This window comes from Myotis yumanensis, unplaced genomic scaffold, assembly GCF_028538775.1.
Source record: "Myotis yumanensis isolate MYYU_CA2020_CCGP unplaced genomic scaffold, mMyoYum1.0.hap1 SCAF_14, whole genome shotgun sequence".
NCBI lineage: Eukaryota > Metazoa > Chordata > Mammalia > Chiroptera > Vespertilionidae > Myotis > Myotis yumanensis.
Window position 1 is genome coordinate 49378311 of NW_027223765.1, and position 27263 is coordinate 49405573.

Sequence of the window (27263 nt, forward strand, 5' to 3'; positions counted from 1 at the left end):
GTGCTCTTATTGCTAGAGCTTGAAAGAGTTGAAATTGTTTTTGCAGCAAAATGGAAGAACCTTAGCTAACTCCATTGGTCATTTATTAGTGTGCCCAGAGTAATCTTCTTGTCTTCAATGACTTCCCTTCCCCCACAGCAATAGAGAGATCTCATGGCTCTGGAATTTTCCTCTCAGTCTTTGCCAAATGCTTAGAAAGCGGGGCCTCCCACTGCTCAGCCCCTGAGCAGGCAGGCCTGAAAGGACCCCTTGTGAGAAGCCACATGTTTAGGAATAGAAGCTGTAAGGGAAGTAACTATGGCATTTACAGGAGGAGGTGTGTTCAAGGGGAGACAAGCTTTACACTACAGGGGAAAAAAAAACTCATTTGAAGTTGTCTGAAGGCCATGCTCAGTTGAAAGGTCAGAGTTAAAGATCTGACCATACTGGACATGAGCATTGCTAATGAGGTTTGCAGAGACTCATAGATTATTCTAATTTACTGAACCTCTGTAAATACTCAATTTAGAAAACACTGCACTTCTATTTTTAATAATCTACCAGTAATAATGGACACATGCTATTTTTAAGATTCAAGGTTATATCATTTTTTCAAGCAAGAACCATCAAATAATGGCATATTGCTTTATTTTTGTCAGTTCCAATAGCATGTTAGAGAGTGGTAGCCACCTTTCTGAACTGTCTGATAAATTGGAAGGTCAGACGGTCTAAGTGGCTAGCTGACAAGACCATTTGCTCTGTAATGACAAATGCACAGTCAAGTGTCCAAGTATCAGCTGTTCTATGTGGGCCCAGGTGAACTGGACCCTAGGAATCCAAGCTCCTGTACAGTATTTGGTCAGTATGATCTACAACAGGAGCTCCTCCACTTAAATCAATATGATGCAGCATTTCAAGAACATTCCCCGAATAAGGAAGTGAAAATAGTCTGTGTCCATTAATACGAATGAATCAATCACCCTTGTTCACCTGCCCTGCATTTCAAGGCTACGTTCCTGTGATAAACTTAGGTTTTTGTGCCTTTGTTTGAAGCCTAATTTGCTTGCTGTTGATTTATTCCTTCATTTATGAGATGTGATTAAGCATCTACTGTGTGCCAAATAGTCTTCAACACTAAAGATATGGTGTTATGCAAAACAAACAAGATTCCTACTTTCTGAGAGGTTATCTCCCAGTGAAGGAAGATAAGCAATAATTAAATGAACAAGTGAATAAGCAAGAACATATCAGGCGATGAGAAGTACAAAAATCTCACATCACACACACACAGCACCACCACCACCACCAACAACTAAACACAGTGTAATGTGAAAGGGAGTTAACACTAACGGGGCAGAGAAAGGGTTTTTAGCAGGTTAGGTGGTCTGGGAAGAGCAGACAGAAGCACTGAGAATTCAATGACAAAGAAAGAGACAGTAGGCTAAGATCAAAGGAAACAGTGTTGGGCGGAAGGAAAAGCAAGTGTGTAGGCACAGAATGCCCATGTGGCTTAAGAATAAGGAGGGAGGGTTGGAATTAGATATAAACAAAAAGGTAGATAGGAGTCAGGTCATGTCAGGCTTTGAAGGCATGGTAAGGAGATTGAGTTGTACTTTAAACCTACTGGACAGCTATTGAAATGTATTTCTCAGATAAGTGATATGGTCTAATTTATACTTTAACCAGCTCAATTCAGATAATATATGGAAAATGACTTCTAGGGATAAGATAAGGGTAAATGCAGGGAGACCTGTTGGGGTAAATTCAGGGTGCGGGTGGGAGATGACAGTGGTGGGGTGATAGCAGGGGACATAGAGATGCTAACACTGTATCTGGAATGAAATGTGAGGCAGGAAAAGCTAATCCAACCAGCAGATTAGAATCGAACTAATCTTAGAACCTTATTTAGTCAAAGTTGATCCAAAATGTCCTTTAGAGATCATTCGGTGGAAACCCTTCAATTAAACATGGGAAAAAATGAGTCAAGGACAAATTAAGAGATGCCCTCAGGGTCCCTGAGCAGACTGCTTGACGTCCCAAGACTGAACCTCACACCCCCTACCTTCAGGGGGTTCAGTAAAGTGTCCAAATCCATAGAAATTCGACAGAGCCCGGACTTGGGCCTTGTGGGCCTGGTAAGCCCTCGGTCGATCCAGGGGTTCCCGTCTCTGTGTGTGAATCCACGCAGTGGGGAGAGCTGTCAGGCTATGGCAGCGTCTGTGTATCCCTCGGTGGATTACTCGTACCCTGGAGGATGGACACATGAAAGTGTAAGTACCATCATGTGACATCTGGAGCGGAGTGGGCAGCATCTTGGAGCCTGGCATCCAACTAAGTACACGTCTTGGTTTTACCAACTATGACTTTGGATAAGTCGCTGCACTCTTTGGACTTTGGTTCCCTCCTGGGTAAACTGGAGTAAAAATAGCAACTCTTCCTAATATTGTGAGGCCCACCTAAGGTAATTCACTTCATTACACATGAACACACTTAGCATAATACCTGGCACGGAGCACAGGTTCAGGAATGTTCCCTGTTATTATGTGGAAGACATAACTTTTTTTCTTCTACTTGACATGGGGCTCTTAATATTCAAGGCTGAGGAGCATGAGTCACTCTCCGCCCTGGAGAAACTATTGATATGGCCCCCCTGTGGGTGCGTGGCTGGGACCGCACCTCTGCCTCTGCCTTGACACTGCTCCTCATCAGCCCTGGGCTGGAGCAAGGCCTCAGCCAGTCCTTTGGGCATTTACTCAGCAGCTGGCAAGGCCCGGTGGTTCTTAGCCTTTCCCCTCCTTGAACTGTTCTTGTTCAGGTGCTTAGTTTACTTCCTGGAGTAACTTCTCTCCGTGAAATGCAGTGAGTTTTCAATCGGCAGGTGTGTGTGTATGAGGAGTATGATGCTTCCAGAAGCACCCTGGTGGGTTATGTGTAAGGAGCAAGCAGATCACAGGGGGAGGAGGAGAAGGTAGGAAAAGAAGAGGAGGAGGAGGAGGAGAAACGGGAGCAGGAGGAAGGCAGCTGAGGAGGGAGTCCAGGTGCATGTGGCCTTAGTCATCTTTCTTTTGTTCCCCACACCTCTCCCCAGCAGCTCTATGAGGTGTTAGTGTGCCCATTTCACAGAGGACAAACTATGGCTCAGGGACCTTAGGAGACTTTCCAAGTCACATGGCTAGTAAGTGAAGAGCCAGGTTAGACCCCAGCTGGTCTGACTCATCCCCTTCCTTCACCTCCACTGAGTGGTTGCTATGTGTGTGGAGAGGGAAGAAAGGGAAAAGGAAGAAAGGGAGACGGTGATAATAATGATTGGGTGGTGGTGGTGGTGGTGGTGGTGTATGTGTGTGTATGTTAGAGACAAAGAGAGGGTCCCCAAAATAGACTCAGGGCCGATGCTGAATTAATAACCACAAACAAAAAAGCAGCCAAGGTGAGCTTTCAGCTGGGCCATCACCAACTGCCTAGAAGATAAAACAGACACTTCTGAGCCCACCCAGTGCTATTCCTGTACACAGTGGGGTCTAGAAGTGGGGACCACGGGAGAAGAGGCGCACAGGATTCTTCCTCCTTGGCTGTGGCATAGGGTGAGGGCTTGCCCTCAGGAAGCCAGTGTGAGGAGAGCGCATAGCCTTACGCAGCCTCTGCCTGCATTCTGCGTCAGTCCCTCAGAACCAGGTTGCTCGGCTGCCAGATGTCAACCCCTTAAGTGAGTCGAGCTCAGCTCCTTCCTGAGGAGGCCCATTTGCAGCAGAGCTGGGTCACATCACACCTGGAAACCCGTTAGGTTTAAGACTGTGCAGGAGAAGGCTCTCGGTAACACTCCTGCAAGGCACAAGCAACCCAGTTGTGATCTGTTCCTTCCACAGTGGCCAGAGCCCCCATAGCCCCTCTTCCTTACCATCACCCCAACTAGGTTATGCATGGGGTGTACACATTTCCCAAATGGGGATCAGGTATAAAATCCAGGCATCTCCATAAAAACGAGAGCAATTTTTAAAAAACAAACATATAAACATTGACCTAATCTATGCAAATCGATTCCTAAGGATTTTATAAAACCCCCACTTCCCACCCGCACATTCAGCACACAGAACCCCAGCTCTCTCTTCTCTCCCAGTTTGTTTTGAAGCGCCTGTTTGAGGGAGGAAGGGGCTCACAGAGAAACGGGGAGGTGGGCTCTCTTCACAGGCAGCCTCTGTGCAGAGCAGCGGTGGGGAGCAGAGCCTGGGGTGGGCGCTCCCCCGGACGGAGGGCAGCCTCCTCCCCACACGCAGCAGCCTTCCCCAGAGGGAGGTATCAGGTTGCTGTACTTCGGCTGTGGTTGTCACTGTCTAATAATATGACCGTTTTGCCATCTCTCTGCAAATAAGACAGAAGCTGCTACCTGATTGGTATAGCATCTCACTTTCCCTCCTCATTGATTTTCCTGTTCCCCTCCTCTGCTTCATAAAAAAAGAGGGACAAGTGGCTGGTGCTGTGGACGGAGAAGCTTTATTTTTAGTATGAGACAGCCTCTGTTTTCTTTCAGGAGAGGGAAGTTGGATTATCAATTCTTTTGTAAATGTGTATGGTGATATTTGCTCCGGTAAGTTCTTATCTCTCTTGATTTACAGCTGTGTGTGTGTGTGTGTGTGTGTGTGTGTGTGTGTGTGTGTGTGTGTGTGAGATAGATCCATTTGGGCTGAACAGTCACTTTTCTTTCCAATAGCATTTTCAAATCTTTGGTGATAACGTCTTTTTTGTTCACTTTGCTTTCTTTCATGCCTCTGTTTAAACTGGAGAGGCTGTGCTGTGGTAGTGTGATGCCTACCTTAGTTGTTGGAGGATGTGACGGTTTTCCTTTAACATAGTAAGAAAACTAAGCAAACTTACATTTGGCTTTATAAAAATGTGATGTCGTTCTCCTCCACTCCCTTTGGAGAGTTTAGCGTCCTGAGTATGTTCATTGTGCTACAACCTGCTGACTGTTTCCATTAAAGTTTCTTCGTTGGTGTCAGAGCAGGAATTTCTTAAACTCCATAGGTAGTGCCAAGCACTGTGTGCTGTGCCGACAGGGGGGTGCTGATCCCATGAGGTCCTCTCCCACGGTAGGATGAAGGAGTGAGTCTTCTCTGAGACTGGATGCATGCACCTTTAAAAGACTGGAATTTATGAGCAGTATTGAGATCATTAAAGTCAATCACTAGCATTCCGTGAAGAGATGCAATCTCCAGTGTCTCCAGTGGCTGCCACTTCTCTGCCTTTCTTTGCATTTGTGTCACCATCTGTCAGATACCCAGCCCTGGCTCTCCTGTTTCTGTATGGGAAGCTGATGAAGAGAAAAGTTGCTGTGATTAAATTCAAAACAGTGCAAAATGACTATCGTGTCACCACTGCTAGTGATGATTTTTAAGTGCGTTACCTGGTTAACTGCAAGTGCTTCTTTTCTAGACAGTATTGAGAGGGTCTGAGTTCTTTGTTGTTAATTCAGAAGTCTGGGAGTCAGTCTACTAATATAATTATCCTAGACAAAGATGATAAGATGATTAAGTAATTGCTCTAATGGAAACAAACCGATATTTGCTTTAATGTCTTCTTTTGTCGCACAATCAACAAATCTGCATAATCTTTTTCATGAAATGAACTAAAGAATATACAGGGTGTCCCAAAAATGTATACATACTTTGAATAATTATTAATTCCAATGGGTTAAATCTGAAAAGAAAGAAACACTGGAATTAATAACTATTCAAAGTGTGTATATATTTTTGGGACACCCTACATATTATATATTTCTTTATAATGAGAGTTAAAGGCATCGTTGATGAGAAGAGGAGAAATGACTGTATTTTTCGGAGATTTTGAAAGTTGGGAACATCACGCATGGCTAGATCTATCGGGCATGGAATCTTTTCCAGAATAACAATTCTTCAGATCCCGAGGCGGGCTAAGGGCAGCTCCTGGAGACAGTAATGAGCTTCCCAGTGCTCCCATGATCCTGTGTCTGCTTGCTTTCAGGCATCCCGCCCTTCACGCATTCTTTGCACGCTGGAATGAAACTCTTCGTTCTGACAAACAGAATTCTGAATTTTGATTAATCTAGTTCAGCCTCAAAAATAGACAAATCCTCCAAACCCACAGGAACTTATTATGTTGCCTCCTTCTGTGTCACAATAAGCATGTTCCTCTAACAGCCTTCAATGCCATAAACCCTCCCGGAACAAAGAGTTCCTTAGCAGAGAGTTTGTTGGAAAAACAAATGAAACTTTTATCGTTTGGCTGCTGGCAATGACTGCAGAGTAAACTCAACAGCAGTAAGCATCCCTCTCCCTCCCCAACATCCCTTAATGTTTTTGTCATCATCCTCCTTTCACGGCTATTGTAACAGGTTATGTTCAGAGTCCTGAGGGAGTTTATGATCAACCGAGGCTGTTCAGTAACATAAATTAATGAAAATGTGAGGATGACATCCTATGGGTGAACAGGTCGCCAGCTCACAAAAGTGTTAGTGCTCCCAATGTGTTCAGACCCAGTGACACAGGAAGGACAATGGGACATTTGTATCTGAAAAAGGTCAGGACCCATAGTTTGACTTAGGGTGAGTGTGCACAGCTGCCTTTAAAAGCATCACTTTGGAAAAGTCCAGAACGTCATAGCCAAAACACTGCTGTAATCTGGTCCAAGGAATAAAATTCTGTGCCAAGGTGGGGGGAATAATAAAGGGAATTTTTATTTCATAATGAGATTATTGATTATTTTTAGCAAAATGAAGATGGCAATAGTGACACGTGTTCATTGAGTAAGTACCGTCTATGTGCCGGGCACTGTGCTCAGGATTTGAATGGCTTATTTCCTCTGGTCTTCACAGCCATTCCATGAGGGCAGTAACGTTACCTCCCAGTTTACAGATGGGACAGTGGAGGCCTATGGAAAGTATGTAGTATGCATGCTTGAGGCAACGTAGTGATGACGGTGACACTCAACCAGGCAGGCTCCTCCCCAGCCATGTGTTTTATCTCTGCCTCTGTCAGGGGGTCAGTTCATCTACAATCTACAGCCAACGCCTAGGTTGGGTTGACATCAGGGCCTTACAGTAACACAGCAGATCTTTGTTAGTTTTTCTCCCTGCTGACACTACATACCCCCCTTCTTCTCAGACTGCTTTTGTGACACCAAGCTAATTATGTGTTTGAAACTGGAGAATGTGTGTTTTATCTCCCCTCAACTTTGCAGCTACAAAGATGTGGCAATGACCAAAGGGAGCCAGCCTGGGGAGAGATATATGCAGAAGTGGCTAAATTAAGGTAGCTTTTTCAATGGATGAAAAGAAATTCATCTCTTTAACTTTCAATGTGTTGAACACAGAGAAAAAATAAAGAGGTGACCATAACTTAGAAATGTCAATATCTCAAGGGATCTGGTTTGTCATTGATGCAAAATATAAAAAGCAGTTGCAACTGAATTGATATATTTGTGGAGTACTTTGTAGAATTCTCACCTTCCTTGTACCACCCCCCCCCCCCCCCCCCCCCCAGCCCCTGCCTCAGCCTGATTTCCTTTCACTGTTGGACTAGCTGGAAGGGCTCAGCTGGCACTTCAGGTGGACTAGTGCAAAGCACCGACAGCACCTGGGAGTTCAAGGATGAGCATGGCTGCGGGTGAGCATGCTGAGCAGCGTGACCAAGTGGAAATCCAGAGCCTCCGATGCATTCTTTTGCACCTGAGCACCAAGCTCCCTATTTGAAATCCATTTAAACGAATAAAATTCAGATGAGTCTTATAGGGAGAAAATGCAACTGACACAGAATCAATATGCTTGCAATTTCTCCTCGGCTAGCAGTTTCAGAAGAGAGGCAGGGCACACCAGTCGGGAGGCGAGTCTGTGAAATGCTGCCTTTGCTTCCCTTCAGTGAGGGAAAGGATTCTGAGCGATGGAAATGCTGCTGGGTGATAGACTTAGCTCAGGACAGCCTTGCATGGCACCAAACAGCAGAAGGACGAATGACCAAACAAGCAAAAACAGCCCACCACAAATTGGGAGCACTAAGAGGCAAGTTTTGAAGTGTTGACACAATATTGATTTCTTGGCGTGATCTTTTCTGTCCAAGAAGCAATAGCTTTTGAGCTACTCCCGGTGTAGACACCCAATTAATTAAAAAGAGTTCAAAGGCAGTATACAATCAAATATGTTTCCAAAATGGTAGTCATATTTGTCAGAGGCAATTGATTCTCTATTACCCCCTTTTCTTGCTCTTAAAAAAATAATTGGGTGGTTTAATCAGAAAGTGTGATATTAGAGCCAGTCAGGATCAAGGAATTTAAATCAATCTGCTTTTCCCATAAGCATTTATGAGAGTTCTAAAAGCATTAAGTCCTAAATTGAGCACTTTTACTTTAATGATAAATGTTGTGCTCAGCCACAGTGCTCATCAAACATAGGCTATCCCATAAAACTAAAGTTAGAGATCATTTTATAAATGGCATCATACTCCGTTTCCATCCACACAACACAGCTTTCTTCAGAGTGGTGGGCCAAATACAAAGTCCTAGTAAATAGTAGAGATTGTACTTCATTTTACCCATGTTTCCTTCACCTTTTCTATGGCTGTGGATGTGCTGCTCATTAAGAGCTTAAAAATGGTCTATTAAGTATGGAGAAAGCAACTGGTGTTAAGATATAATGAGTGTTGGACTAGTCTTGAGTTTGTTACCAAACATTCTCAACTGGTGTACAAACGGAGCTGGTGTTCTGTTCTGTATTTGTCTAAGAAAATGGAATCAGTGAGGTTTTGAGCCAGGAAGGGCATGTGAAGTATTAACTCCTCTAGAAGAGGCTCTTGGTCATTGGCGTGTCCTTAAATGTTTAAATAGCGATGAGTTGAAAATGGAAACACCTCAGTCTCTCTACTCTGCAGACTAATGGATCTGCATAATTAATATATTTTACAGTGATCATTTTTTAACACAGATTGTAGCCAAAAGTACTAATGGAAAATTGTTCTGGGACAACTTCAAACACATCCCACTATAGTTTCTGGAAAGCTTATTCCCAACACAGAGCCACCAATGCACCATGGGACTGCGGGATGGCCAATATATGGGTATAGTCATGTCATTGTGGTCCTTTGGAGACTGACGTGTTGAGCATAAAAGACTTCTATTGATAGTCCCCGTGTGACTTCTCTAGTCCTACTTACAGAATTTTTAATTTCACCCAAATTACCACACATTATCTCAGTGTAGATCTTCTGGCAAAAGATATGACAAATATTTTAGACTTATTTTATTTCTGGTAAAATGTGGCTTTAAGGATGCTTGCATCTGAATTATTACTATGAGGACATTTTAATTCACTATATTTACATCTCCTTCTCAATGATGAACCCACATATCTTTATCTGGCTCTTGATCTCCATAAGGGAGGAAAATGTATACTATGTTTCAAATTGTATGCATTCAAATTGCCTTCCTATGAAATTGAATGGTTGAGACAAAACATTTCTATTGGAGCTACATTTGAGAAAAGGGTTAGAGCATTGACTTCACCAGGCTGTTCCTTTATCCATTAAAGATTTAAGGAAGCTTACCATGTGCCAGGCAGCATGTTAGGCATGGGACACACAGTGATGAACAGATCATATCTGTACTCCCACAACAAAGTGCCTTCAATTTCCATTTTCTCACCTAAACCTAGTTTCTTTTTCATGGCCCAGGATGTCTCTTTTTAAAAATATAATTGAACTGTTCTAGTAAGATTTGCCGGAAATATGTGCTTTAGGTCCTAGCTATTCATGCTCAGTGGAGGAATAAGCGTGAACCCATTTATTTACTGTGATTATTGCCTAGCTGACATGGAATGGTTTGAAGGGGCAGCTGGAAGAGGCCTTGCAGTGCTTGTGTCTTATAAGCATTATGTATTGCTCCCAGGCATTCTCAGATTTGCTGGGCTACTCTCGTTCTTGCTGGATGTAGGATGAGGGTAGAAAGGGAAGACAATTCAACAGGACAGAAAAGAAGATAGAAGAGTAAACTGAGAGGACCTAAGCCTTCCACTGGCAATCTGAATTTAGACCTGACTCGCATTATCTGATTCTCTGTGGGTGTTCATTCACTTGTTCATCTATTCAACAAACATACGTATATTGGGTGTCCACTTTAATCCGAGTACAGTGCTAGATGCCAAGGCACCAGAATACACAAAGATACTAGTTTCTGAACTCATGGAACTTCTAATAAGCCAGGATTTTTCAGCCTCAACTCTATTACAATTTTGGCCCAGATAGTTCATTATGTAGGGGACTGTTTTATGTACTGTAGGGTGTTTAGCAGCATCCCTGGCCTCTACCCACTAGATTTCAGTAGCAACCTCCCCCCAAGTTGTAACAACGAAAATTCTCTCTAGACAATGCCAGATAACCCCTGGTTTAGAGCCATGTGATAAATTTAGTAATAACACCAGCTTTAATCAAATATTCCCATTGTATTTCTACTTTTCTTACTTTCAGATACTCTAATCCATGGATTTTTAAGTTTCTCCAAAAACAAAGAATTTTTCTGCTGTTATTATTCCTTCTGTATAATACTTTACCACATTCACTTGGCTTCCAGTGTCTTATTTTATGCCAGCAATCAACAAATGAAACAATATTACACTATGAAACCTTTGGACATGTGAATAAACGAACATTTAGAATGGTTACATGCCCAAATTCTTGAAACTGCTAATGGATAGAGACTGATTCACACTCATATGTCCTGATTAAAATATGCAGTATTTTTCTACAAAATTATGTTGAATGAAGAAAAAAAAATGTATGTTTGAAGGATACCTTTTCTCGTGGAGCTGTTTTGGAAATGAAGGCAGTGTAGCAGTGGATGGAGGCCAGGCACAGGAGGTTCACTGACCAGGCTTCCTTACTCAGTCCTTACTAGCTGGTGGGTTTGGACAGTTCATGTAGAATCTTAGAGTTTCCTCAGCAGTTGAGAGATACATTGCAGAAGCCACAGGAAGGAAGCCCTAGAGATGAGTCTAGTAGAGTGGATAGAGCACAGGTTTTGAAGTCAGATGAACCTACTGTAGGAATCAGCATCAGCAGGAAACAAATGACTCTCTCAAACCACCTGACCTCTTGCTGGTGACTATAAAACATTGAAACTTAATTTCTGTGAGTCAGAAAATGGAAACCCCTCGAGGTGAGTCAAGTTTCCGAAGTCCTTATGGTGAATTCAGTACAGAAGGGAGACAAGCAGGGCTCAATGTTTTTCAAGCCCAATGAGCGAAGAATTACTTCAAATGGAGGAAGGCCAACTATGGCCAGATGCACATGTTCCAGGTTATTACTAATATGTAGGGGCCTGAGATAGGCCCCTGGTTTTTAGTTGGATACATGCAAGAATCTTTGGTGTTAGTTTAGCCAGAATTCAGCCTCGTTGGAGGCTACAGAGACATGGGCTCCTAGATGGATCTTGGAAGAGTGGTAGACGTGGAGAACACATCCAAGGCAGGTGGTGGTTTGAATGTCACTCATCGCATGTGCCTCTGAGCTTGGATAGATGCAGGGCTTTCCCAGGAAAGATACTCACACTATCCCTAACTGGTTTGGCTCAGTGGATGGAGCGTCAGCCTGAGGACTGAAGGGTCCCAGGTTCGATTCCAGTCAAGGGCATGTACCTTGGTTGCGGGCACATCCCCAGTAGGGGGTATGCAGGAGTCAGCTGATTGATGTTTCTCTCTCATCAATGTTTCTAACTCTCTATCCCTCTCCCTTCCTCTCTGTAAAAAACCAATAAAATATATATTTTTTAAAAAGATGCTCACACTATACCTGCCCTTGATCATCTGTTGAGCTATTAAAAATTATATGTAACTTTTATTAAATTTTAATTTAAAAATATGTTTCTATTGATTTTAGAAAGAGAGGAAGAGAGAGGGAGAGAGAGAGAGAAACTTCAATGTGAGAGAGAAACATCAATTGGTTGCCTCCCGTACACACCCCAACTACGGATTGAACCTGCAACCTCAGCATGTGCCCTGACTGGGAATCGAACTTGGCAACCTTTTAGTGCATGGGACAACACTCAACCAATTGAGCAACCCTGGCCAGGGCTACATGTAACTATTTAAACCCTTGGTGCATTGGCCAAGATAAAAGGCCTTCCAAGCACATTGCTCTGGCAGAATGCTCATTAAGAAAATTATTTTCTGTCTGCATTTTCTTGGAGAACTGAAGTGGACTGAGAGGAAATAGGTTCAAATCCTGACTCAGCCATTTACAAGTATGCATGGCCTTAAACATGTCATGTGCCCTCTCTGGATCTCAGTCACTTCAGCAGCAAAATGGAAATGGTGAATCTCCACCCCAGAGTTACAGAGAGGATTGCTGTCCTAGAAGACATGGGGAAATCCTTTAGAGACCATAGAGACCATGCCAGCCTAGACCACAGTACAGTATTATTATTTTCTTCCCCGTGGAGTTCAAGTCCATTCTGCTACCGGTTTTCATTCTGCGCCCTCGATGAGTGCACCAGGTCAAGGGGAATGTTTCCCCATCTACCAGGGAAATGACCGTCCTTATGAGATGGGTCTAAAGTAGCCTGGAAATGCTTTGATGGGTAATTCCATCTCCAGGGGAAAATTAAGTCAATATTATAAGTTTCAGAGACAGAGTATCATCACTGAAGAGCAACTATAGTGAAAAATGCAGCATGGATAAAGCAATTCCCTATGATCAGCTCCTCTTCAGGAGCGCATCTCAACTTTGCGTTCTGCTCCTTGGAACTTCCCTCCGCCAGCTGTCCAGGCATCACCTATTTGTCGCAGTGCGGGGTGGGATGTGGGATCGACATGACCTCTGGCCTGGGCCCATCATGTTCTAAAACTGTGCAGCCCTCACCCTCTCCTCTCTTGGCAAACCCTGCTGTTCTCCTCACTGGGGACCGAAGCTCGGGAAAGCCCCGGATTCCTCATTAGCTCTGGTGCAGGAAATTCAAAGGTTTCTCATTTCTCATGTTTTATTTACCTCCAAGCATTTCCTGACACATCGGTTCAGAAAACTTGGTTAGCTCATATTTCTTCCAAGACTGTTATCAACTGGCAATTCTCTCCCAGACTTGGCTCCCGCTCACTCCGACGGGTATTTATAAACTCCTCGCGCTGGCAAATTTGGAGGACGCCCCCTCTGAACCTCCCCGCCTGTTAGCTCCCTGATGCCATCTTTCTCCCCCTCTCCTCTGACGCTGCTCTCTGAGAGCGTTTCTCAGACTCTCACTTCTGAGGCTCTTTCCTGAAGGCAAGCGAGTTTTCTCACTCGGTCAGTCGCTGACTTGTTCATACGTTCATTCATCACGCTTTCCACCAGGTAATTAAGCAGCAAGTGTCCCAGGCTGGGCGGAAAGATTGGGCAGCTAGAGGTGACTGAACAGCTATAGTCCCTGCAGCCTAATAAGAGAACAGTCAATTTAAAAATCCCTCAAAAGTGATTTAATTATTATTGTAGTAAGTGCTAAAGATAAAAGCCAAGCCATCTTGAGTACTAATTATGTGACAGGCGCTGTTCCAAGTATTTGAAGCATATTAATTCACTTAATCCTAACAACCCTTTGAGGGATTTAGAAGAGAAAGGATGGGAGCCCACACAATCCTGAAAGTCATGGGAAGGTCTAATGATAACTCTAGAAACACTGGAATGAGGGTCATCCAACAGGACAAGGTGCTAAGAGTTCAGGTAGCTGACATTTATGTGGCACCCACTGTTTACTGGGCACTGTGTTCTGCACCTCACAGTGTAGGTTGTGTAGGTTCTTTTTTTTTTTTTTTTTTTTTTTTAATATATTTTATTGATTTTTTACAGAGAGGAAGAGAGAGGGATAGAGAGCCAGAAACATCGATGAGAGAGAAACATCAACCAGCTGCCTCCTGCACATCTGCCACTGGGGGTGTGCCCGCAACCAACGTACATGCCGCTGACCGGAATCGAACCCGGGACCTTTCAGTCCGCAGGCCGATGCTCTATCCAGAGCCAAACCGGTTTCGGCTGTAGGTTCTTACATACTATGTTAACCTGTGAAAAGCTGAGTAGAAGGCTTCTTATTTGGTTTATTTTCTGGAAAGTACGGTAGCATGGAGGAAAAGAGGGTCATTTGAATGTGTATCTGAGTAAGAACTACAATGGTCCCTGTTGAGTAAAACGGAACTTTGTGGGACTGGGAGTGCCGAGTTCTTAACCTTCAAGCATATGTCAAGGGAGACAACTGACTTCTCCAGCTTCCTCGTCAAAGGGAGGGCTGAGGACCAGCAGGTGGGCATCACTCGGGAGCTTGTTAGAGATGCAGAATCTCTGGTCCCAGCCAGACCTACTGAATATCTGCATTACATTTAGATGATCTCCAGCTGACTCACACGCACAGTCAAGTTTCAGAAGCTCAGCTCAGAACAAGTTAAAAGATTGGGCTCCCAGCTCTGGTGGAAATGCTAACTGACAGGTTGTTTAGTCTCTCCAGATTTTCTCTGCTCAGCTTCTTCAGTGGTGATGACCTCACCCTCCTCCTGGATGCAATTGAGGGTTAACCCCCCCCCCCCCCCCCCCCCCGGCCCCGCCGAAAAGACCCTAGAGCTGTTGGGGAGGGAGATTATGTAGAAGCTCTCAGTCTCTTACCACCAGAATCCATTTCTCCTAGTGTGGTCCCTGGACCACCTATATCAGAATCACCTGGGGAATTTATTAAAAGTGATGTTCAGATTAAAAGCAGACTCTACCACTAAAAGCCAAAATATATTATAGTGTGTTTTCAACATTAATAGAAAATGACTGTCCGACTAAAATTGAAATATTTCTCCTAAGGTATTTGTCAGAACAAGGATGCAATAAAAACATTTTTAGACAAACATTAAGTCACATTTAATTTTTAACATTTAACTGATCCCATTTTAAGGGTGGACTATCACTGTGGATTGTGTACCGTGGATTCCAATTCTGACTTCCATTCCCCACTAGCTGTGTGACTTTTTAATTAAGTGATTTACATTTTGAACCTCAGTTTCTTATTTGCTAAAGAGGAAAGAATTCTCGCAATTGAGGGGAGGGTGGGTCTGTTGTAAGGTTCTCAATAGTTTATATAAGTATATGGCACATAGTATTCTATTAAATCAATCATAACAGTATGATTGATTATTAAACAGAATGGAATTTTACAAAATCATTACTCTCAAATTATCACTATCATGACATAATCATGAAATTATAGATCAGGTGTTATAAATAGAAACCTACTTTGTCTGAATGTTTTAGATGTAATTTTAAATTTAATTTAGCATTTAGATCTTGTCACGTATTCTTTCTGATTGATATTTCGGATTTCTTAAGGTATATTCCTAGAAATGGGATCACTGGGTCAAATGGCAGTTTCATATTTAATTTTTGAGGAAACTCCATAGTGTTTTCCATAGTGGCTCCACCAGTCTGCGTTCCCACCAGCAGTGCATGAGGGTTCCTTTTTCTCTGCATCCTCACCAGCACTTGTCATTTGTAGATTTGTTGATGGTAGCTATTCTGACAGGAGTGAGGTGTTACCTCATTGTAGTTTTAATTTGCATCTCTCTGATGATCAGTGGTATTGAGCATTTTTTCATATGTCTCTTGGCCTTCATGGACATAGACAATAGTGTGGTGAAGGCCTGGGAGGGGTGGTGGTGGGGTGGAGGGGGTCAATGGGAAAGAAAGGGAGGACATCCATAATAGTTTCAACAATAAAGATAAATTTTTAAAAAACTCCACCTACAGCCGAAGCCGGTTTGGCTCAGTGGATAGAGCGTCGGCCTGCGGACTGAAAGGTCCCAGGTTCAATTCCGGTCAAGGGCATGTACCTTGGTTGCGGGCACATCCCCAGTAGGAGATGTGCAGGAGGCAGCTGATCGATGTTTCTCTCTCATCGATGTTTCTGACTCTCTATCTCTCTCTCTTCCTCTCTGTAAAAAATCAATAAAATATATTTAAAAAAAAAAGTCTTTAAAAACTCCACCTACAGATTTATTCCTGACAGTTTAACTGTTTGGTACACATAGGTGTAACATCTGCCTATGATTTAAAATGTTTCTTCTGTTTAATAATAAAATATAGCTCCTTTTGAAAAAAAAAAAAGATTGTCAGTTAAAGAAATTAGTTCATAAATAAGACGGCAGAGTAAAAGGGAAGTTTCCCTTTGTGAATACTTAAAGTAATAACATTCTGAAAGCATCTTTCTTTAGCCTCATTTCCCGGTTCTCAAAGCTGTAGTTCATCAGGGGTGCAGATGGGTTGGAGCCAGAATCAAGAGTAGAGGGACCTGAGCATAAAGTTTCAGTCACGTGAGATGACTAAGCTCTAGAGAGTTGCTGTACCACATTGTACTTACCGTCAATAATAATGTTTTGTTAATTGGGTCATCCTGGCCCGTTAGCTCAGATATGCTAAGGTTTCGGGTTCGATCTCTGGTCAGGGCACATACAAGAAGCAACCAATGAATGCCTAATTAAATGGAACAGTAAATCAATGTTTCTCTCTCTCAAATCAATTTAAAATTTTTAAAATATTTTTTAAAGTGGGTAGATCTCAAATTGAAAGCTCTTTCCACAACTTTTTAAAAAAATGTTTTTATTTTTTTTCAGAGAGGAAGGGAGAGGGAGAGAGAGATAGACATCAATGATGAGAGAGAATCATTCATTGATCGGCTGCCTCCTGCACACCCCACACTGGGGATGGAACCCACAACCAGCATGTGCCCTGACTGGGAATCGAACAGTGACCTCCTGGTTCATAGGTCGATGCTCAACCACGGAGCCATGCCGGCCAGACTCCACAACTTTCTTTTAAAAACGTTCAGAGGGACCTGATGACATTAAAAAATATTAATATTTTATTATTTGCAAACATAATTGAAGCTCTTTAGAAAACCTTACTCATTGTACTTGTTGGATTAATCACTGTTCTTTAGTCACTCAGTTTAAAAAAAAAATTGTCAATACCCAGAGCATATTGAATACCTATGGAAAGTTGGTATTCCAACCCTGCTGATTTTACCAGGTGAGTATATTTGCTCATACAGTCCTAGTTATATGAAACCTCAAAAGCATGCTCCCATTTCCCTCACATTTTGCCTTTGTTGTAATGTGTGTGTATATTCAAATGTTCTCAATGCCAAATATCAATTATTTTATCCTATTCCCATTAAATTGTTGACTCTGAAAAGACCTCAAATATCAAGCCCTCCCCTTTTGCTGTCACTCCCAGTGTCTAAGTCATGGTGCTTGACATGGAGTGGACCCTCAGTAAATGTTTGTTGAATGAATAAATGACAACCATGTAGAATTTGCTTTTCTAGCCGAGGCATTCTGCTAAATCAGTCCTGTTAGGCCCCCTCAGGCCAACCTGCCAGATGAAGAGTAAATCGTTTCAAGAAATTTATCAGAAAAATATAAGAATGGGAGATGGGGGGTTAGAATTATAACTCCTCTTTTTTCAAGCCCTTGCTGAGGACCAGGCAGGAGGCAGGCTATATTAGATACATTTAATCACTGGATTCTCACAGCAGTCCTATAAGGTGGGGGATATCACCCTCTGTTTACAGAGGAGAAAATGCAGGGCTTGACAGGTTTGGAAATTTGTTCAAGGACAAAGAACTAGGAAGTGAAAGTATAAGCATCACCTACAGGTTGGCCTGAATCCACAGCCTTAACTTCTGCACATGCTGTTGGGGAGGGAGATCTCATTCATGAGTATGGCTCATTCCCTAAGGTCTTGGTGCTGTTCCCCATCCTCTTGGGGAGCCCACTCTCCATCTGGCCAATTTCTCTTTGTTTTTGTTTGTTTGTTTTTGTTCATTCTCCCCCCCCCCCCCCCCCCCGCCCCTGGCTTTGAAGTCCTTTTCCTCAAATTCATCCTAGGACCCCTCTCAGCTTTTATAAAAATTGAAACCATCCACCTCAGATGAACACTCAATACCAACAAAAACTGCCTTTTATCTTCTGCCAGAATTGGTGACCCTGGAAACTCCCCTGTCTGCTGAGTCACCCCCTCAACAATGCACTCCCTCAGACTATCTTGCCAGGGCAGCTCAGCTGGGTGTTAATGGGGAGTGGGGGGCCTTAAAGCCCTGGGCCTTTGCTTGTTTCTCCCTATATGCACTCATCACTTTCCAAGCTAAGAATACCTCCTCTAGCTTGCCTCCAAGTACTACTCTGGGAATTAGCTGTGGAGTAGTACTTGGAGGCCCCCTGATCGCCTGCCCCCCTTTCCCAAGGTAAGAATTAGCTTCCTGGCAAATTTGGTGCTTTCTCTTTGAGACAATTCTGACTTTCCAAGGATAGTTTTCAATTCCAATTAGTTATGTTCTTATTCCATTGAATTGATATTTCCACGTAGAATGATCCTTTTTATTATTTCCTTTTTCTTCCTTAAGGTCCTACCAGGTCATTGTCTTTCCTCTGGAACTTAAGGCCATCTAAGAACTCACCAACAGGCAGAGCATGAGAAGCGCAGAAGGAACATTTTACTGAGCTCTTCGGTGATGTTCCTTACATCTTCTAAAATAAATGAGGTCAAAATAAGATTGAAGAGAGCTTCCAGTGCTTCCACATCTAACAAATGGGCTTTATTATCTAGAAAACAGGGAGAAGTGAGGAAAAGCTGCAGAATAAGAAAGTCATTAAACTCCTGCACTTAATGAAGGTCAGAAGTCTCAGTGGAGCAATTTCTAATTGGTACAACCTAAGAAAGAGGGACAAGGTCCCCCGGAGAAACGCACAGGCCCGCAGCGCTCAAACCTTACCAGGGACACACTGGATATTTGGCAAGCATCGGTCCAGTAAGGCAGAAGTCTCCACTGCCTCCAATGGGTCCGTGCCTGGAGCGTGGAAGGTTCCATAACTCCCTTACTCCTGGACGATGCTGTGGGTGTTACTGATAACATCAGACATGATGCACTTGGTACTGACTTTCTCCTCTTGCCTTTGTTCACTCTGAATGGTGGAATTTTCAACCTACTTCTTATGAGCCATTTTTTCCTCTCAAGAACCTCAATTCATTTTTTTTTCTTACCTGTCTCCTCCTAATCTTAGTATGCATGCATCTTTTGTGAAAAAACAGACTATTTAGGGCACTAAAATTTGTTTTTATATATGATAAGGTACATTAATTGCTGCATTAATAATGTCTAGCAAAATCTGCCAACTAGGTTTATTCTTCTTTGAATTCATATGATTCATTTAGCGCTGCCCTCTGCTTTTTTATTTCTTAATATCCTTTCTGTCCTGTACTTTTTAAAATTGGATTTTTAGAGAGAGGAAGGGAGGGAGAGAAACATTTATCGGTTGCCTCCCATACACCTTGCATCCTGACAGGGAATTGAACCACCACCTTCTGGTGTAAGGGACAATGCTCCGACCAACCAAGCCACACGCACGGGTCAGGGCTCTCTCCTGTAACTTCTGTCATCAAATCTCTTTCTATGGTTCTGACTCTGACCTATCTATCTCCCTCTTTTAAGGACCCTTGTAATCACATTGGGTCCACCTAGATCATCCAAAATAATCTCCCCAGCTCAAGGTCCTTAATGTAATTATTCTGCCAGGTCCTTTTCACCAGACAGTAAAACCTCAATTGTAATGGCTAATTCAGGTGAGGGGTGTCCGTTAAAGCAGAAAGCCTGTTATATAATAAAGTAGGTTTTCTGAATGCATATGTTAAAAATTTGACAAATTAGTTCACCTGTTTTAACTTATGTGGACACGTTTGTGTAATTAAAACTAAGTATATATGGAAAGTCTAATTTCACAGAAAGGTTTTCTATATATATTACTGTAATTTTAAATTTATACTGACTAGGTCTAGTAAATGCATGCATTCACCAGTCACTGCGAATAAACAAATGTACATGGCTAGGCATGGCTTAGTGCACGTGGGAACACGGGTGAGAAGGCATTAAAACTGCTGCAGAAAGTCATGGCACACAAGAACAGAACCACTGCCAGGGAATCGATGTGATATATGCTAGTCATTCGCTGAACATTGTTTACCAGTGGTGACTCTTGGATTTAAATATGTAGATGATAGCTGCAGATATGTAATATTTGTTTGTGTCAGCGAAATTACTACAGTGTTTTTCCAACATGTGGCCTATTCACTAAAATTTGTTAAAAATTACAGTGAACCCTAGCCAGTTTGGCTCAGTGGATAGAGCGTCAGCCCGTGGACTGAAGGGTTCTGGTTTGATTCCGGTCAAGGACATGTACCTAAGGCCAGGGAGTGAGCCTTCAACCAATCGATGTGTCTCTCTCACATTGATGTTTCACTCTCTCTATCTCTCCCCCTCTTTTCCACTGTCTCTAAAAATCAATGGGAAAATATCCTCAGATGAGGATTAACCAAAAAAAAAAATTCTAGTGAATTCATAACCTGTTAATTTAGTTATAAGCAAATTTTGGTTAAAAGCATTTTTTAATTAACAGGGTGTTAATTTTCACATATGACATACAGACTGGAAATTTAGTCTGTTAAATCAAGCTCTGCAAAATCAAGGGTTTATTGTACAAGGTATTTACATGGAAGGAGATTAGTTCATGGGCATCTTTGGGCAGGTCAGTATTCTGCCTACCACAAAATTATAAAGGAGTGACATAAGAATGATTTCATAGAGAAATTGGCAATAGCACTGAGTCTTAAAACACAGAGATGGAGAAAGCACTCCAGCAGAAGGCAGCAGCATGTGTGAGGGCATATAGGCAAAGAATGGCCAAGATTGTTTGGGGGAGGGGAGAGTTGTAAATAATTTGTTATTCACTGGAGACAATACAAGATGAGACTAGAGAGGGAAGTGATATCACTATTTCTTGAATGATTGTCTCTGATTCCCAAGAACAAATAAGGTGACTCAGAGTATTTCAACACATCTGCTCCATGTTTAAAGACAGGGATAAGTTTAATTTAAGAGTCAGAAGCTAAAAGGTCATTCTGCTTTTAGTTTCAAATCACTAGATGGCTCCCTATTTTTGGTCTCTTCTGTGGTGCTAGTGTTAATGGTATCATTTTTATGTCTGTGTTTATCAGTATAGTGTATACGCACTGCACTTGGCAGCATTGTACTCAGAAACAAAAGCCAATATACTAAATATTAAGTAATTTGACACATTTGATCCCTTCTTGAAGTGAGCCAATAGAAAGACATTATCGAACGATGGTGGGGATTTTTGTCTTATTGTCTAGGAAATAATGTCCTTTTACATGGAACGTATAGGCCTTAGTGATTTTTACATGGAATGTTTAGGCTATAGTGATTTTTCATCTCATTATAACATAACGAGAAAAGTCTTCTCTCTCGTAATGAGGCAGAACTAAATGGATTCTTTGAACAATCAATAGATTATTAAGAAAGAAATTTTTTGTTGAAGAAGAGAGAATATATTTTCTTCTTAGTCCTGCAATATTAATAGAACAGAATGAAATTCCTCATTTTAAAAGGTGTTCCTCTCAGGCCCTGGCCAGGTGGCTCAGTTAGTGTGAGCATCATCCTGTACACCATAAAAGGTTGCAGGTTTGATTCCCTGTCAGGGCACACACCTAGATTGCATGTCTGGTCCCCGGTAGAGATGAGTATGGGAGGCAACTGATCAATGTTTCTTTCTCATCTCTCTCTCTGTCTCTGTCTCTCTCTCTCTCTCTCTCTTCCTTCCTCTCTCTAAAAAAAAAGAAAGAAGAAGAAAAAAATCAGTAAGAACATATCCTTGAGTGAGAATTTAAAAAGAAAAAAGAATGTTCTCTCAGGGATTTTGATTAAGACATCTTTTTAATATCTATTTTAATAACATGGAAATTGTTTACATATTTATTAAATGAAAAAGAAAACCTATTTAATGTTGTTTATACATATACAATCACATCTAGATTGGTTTATAATATGATCTCAATTTTTAAGAACTTTTAGTAATAGAAAATTTCAAACATTTAGAAAGAAACACTGAATAATATAATGAGCCTCTGTTTCCTTCTTGCCTGGCTCCAACAATAATCAACTCCTCGCCAATGCTGCTCCTGCTATCCCATGTTTACCCTCTCCCTTGGCATCATGCTATATATTTCTCCCATAAATTGGTATGTATCTCTGAAAGGTATTGAAAGAAAGAACACTACAATACTATATCACACATTCAGGAATTAGCAATAATTCAGTGCCAGCCATCAAATATCTACAAATTTTCAAATGTCTCATTCAATCTCATTATATTGTTTAGTTTTCTTGAATCTGAATTTAAAAAAAAAATCTATCGTTGAATTGATACATCTTAAAAAACCTTTTAATCTGTAAGCGCTTATCTTTCAATATCCCCTTATTTTCTTCTCTCTCTCTCTCTCTCCTGTATATTTTTGATGTTTCCGTTGTTGTTCTTGAATAAACAAAGGGTTTCCCTGGAAAGTTTCTCATGGTCTGAATTTTGCTCATTTCTTCCCTGTGGTGTCATTCCACATCATCCTCTCTTTTGTATATTTTGTAAATCTGCAGTTGGACATAGAAGCTTGATCAGTTTTTTTAAATTATTTTTTTCTTTTGGCCAAGAATACTTAAAATTTTGTGAGGTCTTCTCCCCTTAGAAGCACATAATATCTGGTTGTCTCTCTTTTTGTGGATCAGCCATCAGCCTTTAAATTAAGGTTGTGTCTTAATCAGTTTGGGCTTCCATAACTAAGTACAACAGACTGAATAGCTTACACAATGGAAATGTATTTCTCACAGTCTGAAGGCTGAGAAGTTCAAGTTCAGGATGCCAACAGTTTCTTTCTGAGGCCTCTCCTCTTGGCTTGTAGGAGGCCACCACCTTGCTGTGGCTTTTCCTTAGTGGGTGCACATGAGGGGGAGAGGGAGGAGCATTCTGCTCTTTCTTCTTATGAGGACACTAGTCTTATGGGATCAAGGACCTACCCTTATGACCTTGCTTAACCTTAATTACTTCCTTAGAGGCAACATCTCCAAATATAGGGCCTTAACAAATGAATTGGGGGAGCAGACATTCAATCCATAACAGGTTTCAATTCTGTCATTTCTTCTTTATTATTGAGAAGTCCAGCAAAGGAGCACTTCCTCCCCACTCTTTGGTCACTTACTGGTAGCACCTGTAAAGAAAAGGCAAGACAAATGACTGGTTCTTCCTTTTTATTTTATAATTATTAAAATAAAGGGTTTGTTCCCTCATATTCTCTAACAGTTACCAATAGATTTTTATGATTTTATGTTTAGTATAGTCGTGAATTCAAACTATCGTTCTTTGTCTGTGTTGCCTTAGACAAATCATTCAACCTCTCTAAGTCCTAGTTTTCTATGGCTCTGAAATGGAGAGGGTTATGGTCCCAATCTCACAGAGCGATGAGATTTCAAAGGGATAATATCTGTAAAACAGCTACTGCATTGTGGGACACAAGTAAATCTCACTAAGTAGCAGCAACTGTTTGTTATTATTATGATTAGAATTATAATCAGAAAAGATTACTTTAGCATATACTGAAAACTGTTCCTGTAGAACTTCCTCTGGTATTTTGAGTATTTTTCAATATGAATGACACGCTACCTGTAACTGCCTGTTTTAGGTTTGCTTCTTTCTTTATTACATAATGAAATAATAGATGGTAGTAAGTGCCCTGTCATTACAGAGGTGATTTGATGACCATGATTCATGTTTGAGAGATTCAGGCATTGATTTCCAGGCCAAGAATCAGAATGACCAAAACAACTTCGTGAACGTCTTGGAGTATGAGCAGTGTAGAGCTTCAGCTTGCTACTGCAGTGTGCAGGTTCAGAAGAAGCAGAATATAAAAGGCCTTCAACTCTCTATACATAGCTATTGCATGTTTCAAAATGCTTCTGACAATACATAGTTATGAATAATTCCTACTGTTCTTTTCATAGGATCTGGAGCTAGTCTTTCATCAAGGCGATGCTAAATGTTAAGCAAAACAAATCTTAGAAAAAAAGAATGGAGAATGAGATAAGCTTCTCTGTTTAATGACCCTGGCCATCTAGTAAAAAGACATTAGTTGAATGTGGTTAATTTGTTGTTGATCAGTATTTTTTCCAAAGGAATCTTATGTTATCCTAATTTGCTTTATAGATATAACTACAACTCTAGTTCATGAATATTTAAATCTTAAAGGAGACATACCAAATATACTGAAATTCAAACATAATACAATCCCAATTTGACTTTTTTATCTATTCAGAGAACATTGGACGTGGTATCCTGAGGCTTACTCTTTTTTTTTTTTAAAGAGGCGTTTAGCTTGGCTGGTGTGGCTCAGTGCTTGAGTGTCAACCCATGAACCAAGAGGTCACGGTCAGGGCACATGCCCGGGTTGCAGGCTTCATCCCACTAGGGGGCCTGCAGGAGGCAGCCAATCAGTGATTTCTCTTTCATCTGAAAACAATGAAAAACACATATATTTTAAAATGGCGTTTAGGGTTGTAAGTTAGCTTCAGGTAAAAAAATTCTAATCATCTACATTATCATGAAAACATTGCTTCTGGCAAGAAATAATTCATGCCAGCTTCCTCAATGTGTATTTCTGAGGTGTAGAACATGGCTCTGGTCTGTGACTGTGTCTTGCTCTAATTTTTCTTTCAAACAGAAGTATGCTGGTAAGATATCTATCATCAGTGATTTTCTTCAGTGCTCTAAGACAGTGGTCGCCAACCAGTGGTCCTCAGACCACTGGTGGTCCGTGAGGTCCGAAAGGTTGGTGACCACTGCTCTAAGAGATGGCTACCGTAATTAAGAAAATTCAGGCCCTAACTGGTTTGGCTCACTGGATAGAGTGTCGGGCTGGGGACTGAAGGGTCCCAGGTTCGGTTCCAGTCAAGGGCATGTACCTTGGTTGCAGGCACATCCCCAGTGGGGGGCGTGCAGGAGGCAGCTGATCAATGTTTCTAACTCTCTATCCCTCTCCCTTCCTCTCTGTAAAAAATCAATAAAATATGTTTAAAAAAAAAAAAAAGAAAATTCAGAAAGTCCATATCATAAGTTTACCCTGGAAAAATGGCAAGTTCAAAAACAGTATGATAAGCAAGAAATTAATTCACAAGACTCTGTAATCAGGCATGAGAAACATGGTGTCAGCCCTGTTGAATTTTTAGTTTTTCTTGTTATTCCATTATGACAGGTAGGAAGAATTGAGAGTTGGAGCTGATTCCTTTAAAAAGTTACTGTCATTGAATCTGATGAAAGGTTAGTCATACTTTTTACTCAACTTATGATTGACATATGTGCCACGGCATATTGTGAAATAATTTTACCTTGTTTCTAAAAAGTGACTTTGCCAAAATACTTTAATAAATAAGCAGGCAAAAGTATTACTCTGTTTACATTCTCTGCAAATATAAATAATTCAAAGATACTATTGAAGATAATTCTGGAAGGGAGTGGGGTTTCTTTGATTTTACATATTTTATCCAAAAGAAAGTTAAAAACAGCACTCCATCTATTGGCAGGCCTAAATTTACTTTGCTCAAGTCACTCAGAGGTTGTCTAAATTGGCATTTTTGAGAAAACTTCTTTTGAGTTATTCATGCTTTTACTGGAAGGAATTGAAATAATATAGAAAATAATTATAAACTGAGATTCTGCCTGGAAAGTTCATTCTTTGATCATACTAACTGATAATTCTTCAGTGCTACCTCTGTAGACCTTTTCAAGTCTATAAAAATGTGTATATGTATAAATATTTCTTTTACAGAAATGCAATGCATGTATGTAATACTTGGCAATTTGCTTTTTTTTTTTTTTGCTTTCTAAAAGATTACAACTTTCTAGATTGCTATTTATTTTTTTAACTGTTGCATAATATTCTATTGGTTGCCTCAGAATTTACTTGATTACTCTATATTTTTTATAGACATGAAGATTGTTATCAATTTATTTTTAGTATTTCTTTTTTTATATATATTTTTATTGATTTCAGAGAGGAATGGGGAGGAAGAGAGAGATAGATCATTTCTTTCAATGATGAGAGAAAAATCATTATCAACTGCCCCCTGCACCTGTACTGGGGATCAAGCCCGCAGCTGGGGCATGTGCCCTGTCTTGGAATCGAACCTTGACCTCCTGGTTCATAGGTTGATGCTCAACCACGGAGCCACACCGGACAGGCTATTTTTACTATTTCAACTATGCATTTTACTTTAAAGATTTGTGTCAAGCTTACGCTGGAAAATAAAATTTGAGCAGAAATTTACATTCCAATTTATAGACAGGTGTTAAGGTTCTCTCCGGAGAAAGGAAATGGCCAGACATTGAATGGGCTTGATGACCCTGTCTTTTCCTCCCACAAGTATCTGTGGCAAACTGTGGGGACTGAGTGACTCAACAGCCATTCCCGGGCCTTGTGCTCTTGCCTACCTCCCCTACAGAGCCCAGGAAAGCCGAATATTTACTTCCCAGTCTCCCATGCAGCTAAGGATGTCCACAGAGACAGCAGCCCTTTGGTGACTATGAGGCAAAGACCATAATGACCAAAGAGATGTTGGCCTAGTCATCATCAATACCAGTAAGCCACTTGATTCTAGACTTCTCGGTGTGTATGAAACACAAACCTCTTATTTCAGCCACTGTAGGTCAAGCTTTCTGTTTCCAAGCTGCAGGTTTAAGAAAATGAAAATGGAAACTTTTGTTATGTAAGTAATTGGAATTCTTTTTCTGCTGTGCTTGGTTAGAATTCCTCAGGTGATGGGGTGAAGTACCAATTCTGTAAGGCTGCTTTTGTCTGGGAAGATTTCACACAAATCATAAGGCAGACAGAAGAGCACAGTATCCCAGTTTTAACAGGCAGCAGGAGATGGGATGCAGCGTGGAGGGCATTGGCGCTAGTTAAGAACACAGATAGGTATACACAATGACAGGAAAAACACACAGCTCTATGGGGACAGCTTTGGACAATGGTTTTCAGTGGTTCCCAATCAGATACAATTCTATTGCCTTTTAGGGACAACTTGCAGTTTTAAATCTTCACATGAAGGTCTCACCCCAGGTTTTATAGGATTGTTCACAAAGCCTTCTGGGTCAGTGTTGCAATAACCATAAACTGATGGCCAAGAAGGTGCTTGGTCAATTTCCTTGGAAAAATCCAATTATCAGCAGGAGCAGAAACACTAACAGAGAGAAGACTTGGACAAAGATGTGTAGAAATGGAACATTAAGTTTTAGGGGTGTTTGTCAGTCGGCTGGGGGCCTCCTAGGGAGTGAGTGGGGTATAAGGGAAGTCACAGTTAGTAAAAAACTCTTTCTGCACCAGAAAATATCC

The 27263-nt window shown here is 41.4% G+C and overlaps 1 protein-coding gene across 2 annotated transcripts in view; it reads left to right on the plus strand.

Annotated features, from left to right (window-relative positions):
* SYNPR (synaptoporin) overlaps positions 1 to 27263 on the plus strand; it is a 259886-nt gene that overhangs the window by 128074 nt on the left and 104549 nt on the right. The window contains exon 1 of one of the 2 annotated variants that reach the window (XM_070391679.1): positions 4239 to 4561. The exons of the other annotated variant lie outside the window; for it this stretch is intronic. Coding sequence (XP_070247780.1) covers positions 4538 to 4561 — 24 coding nt within the window. The 5' untranslated portion in view covers positions 4239 to 4537. Of the gene's footprint in view, positions 1 to 4238; positions 4562 to 27263 lie in introns of those variants that run through there. 2 annotated transcript variants of the gene reach the window in all.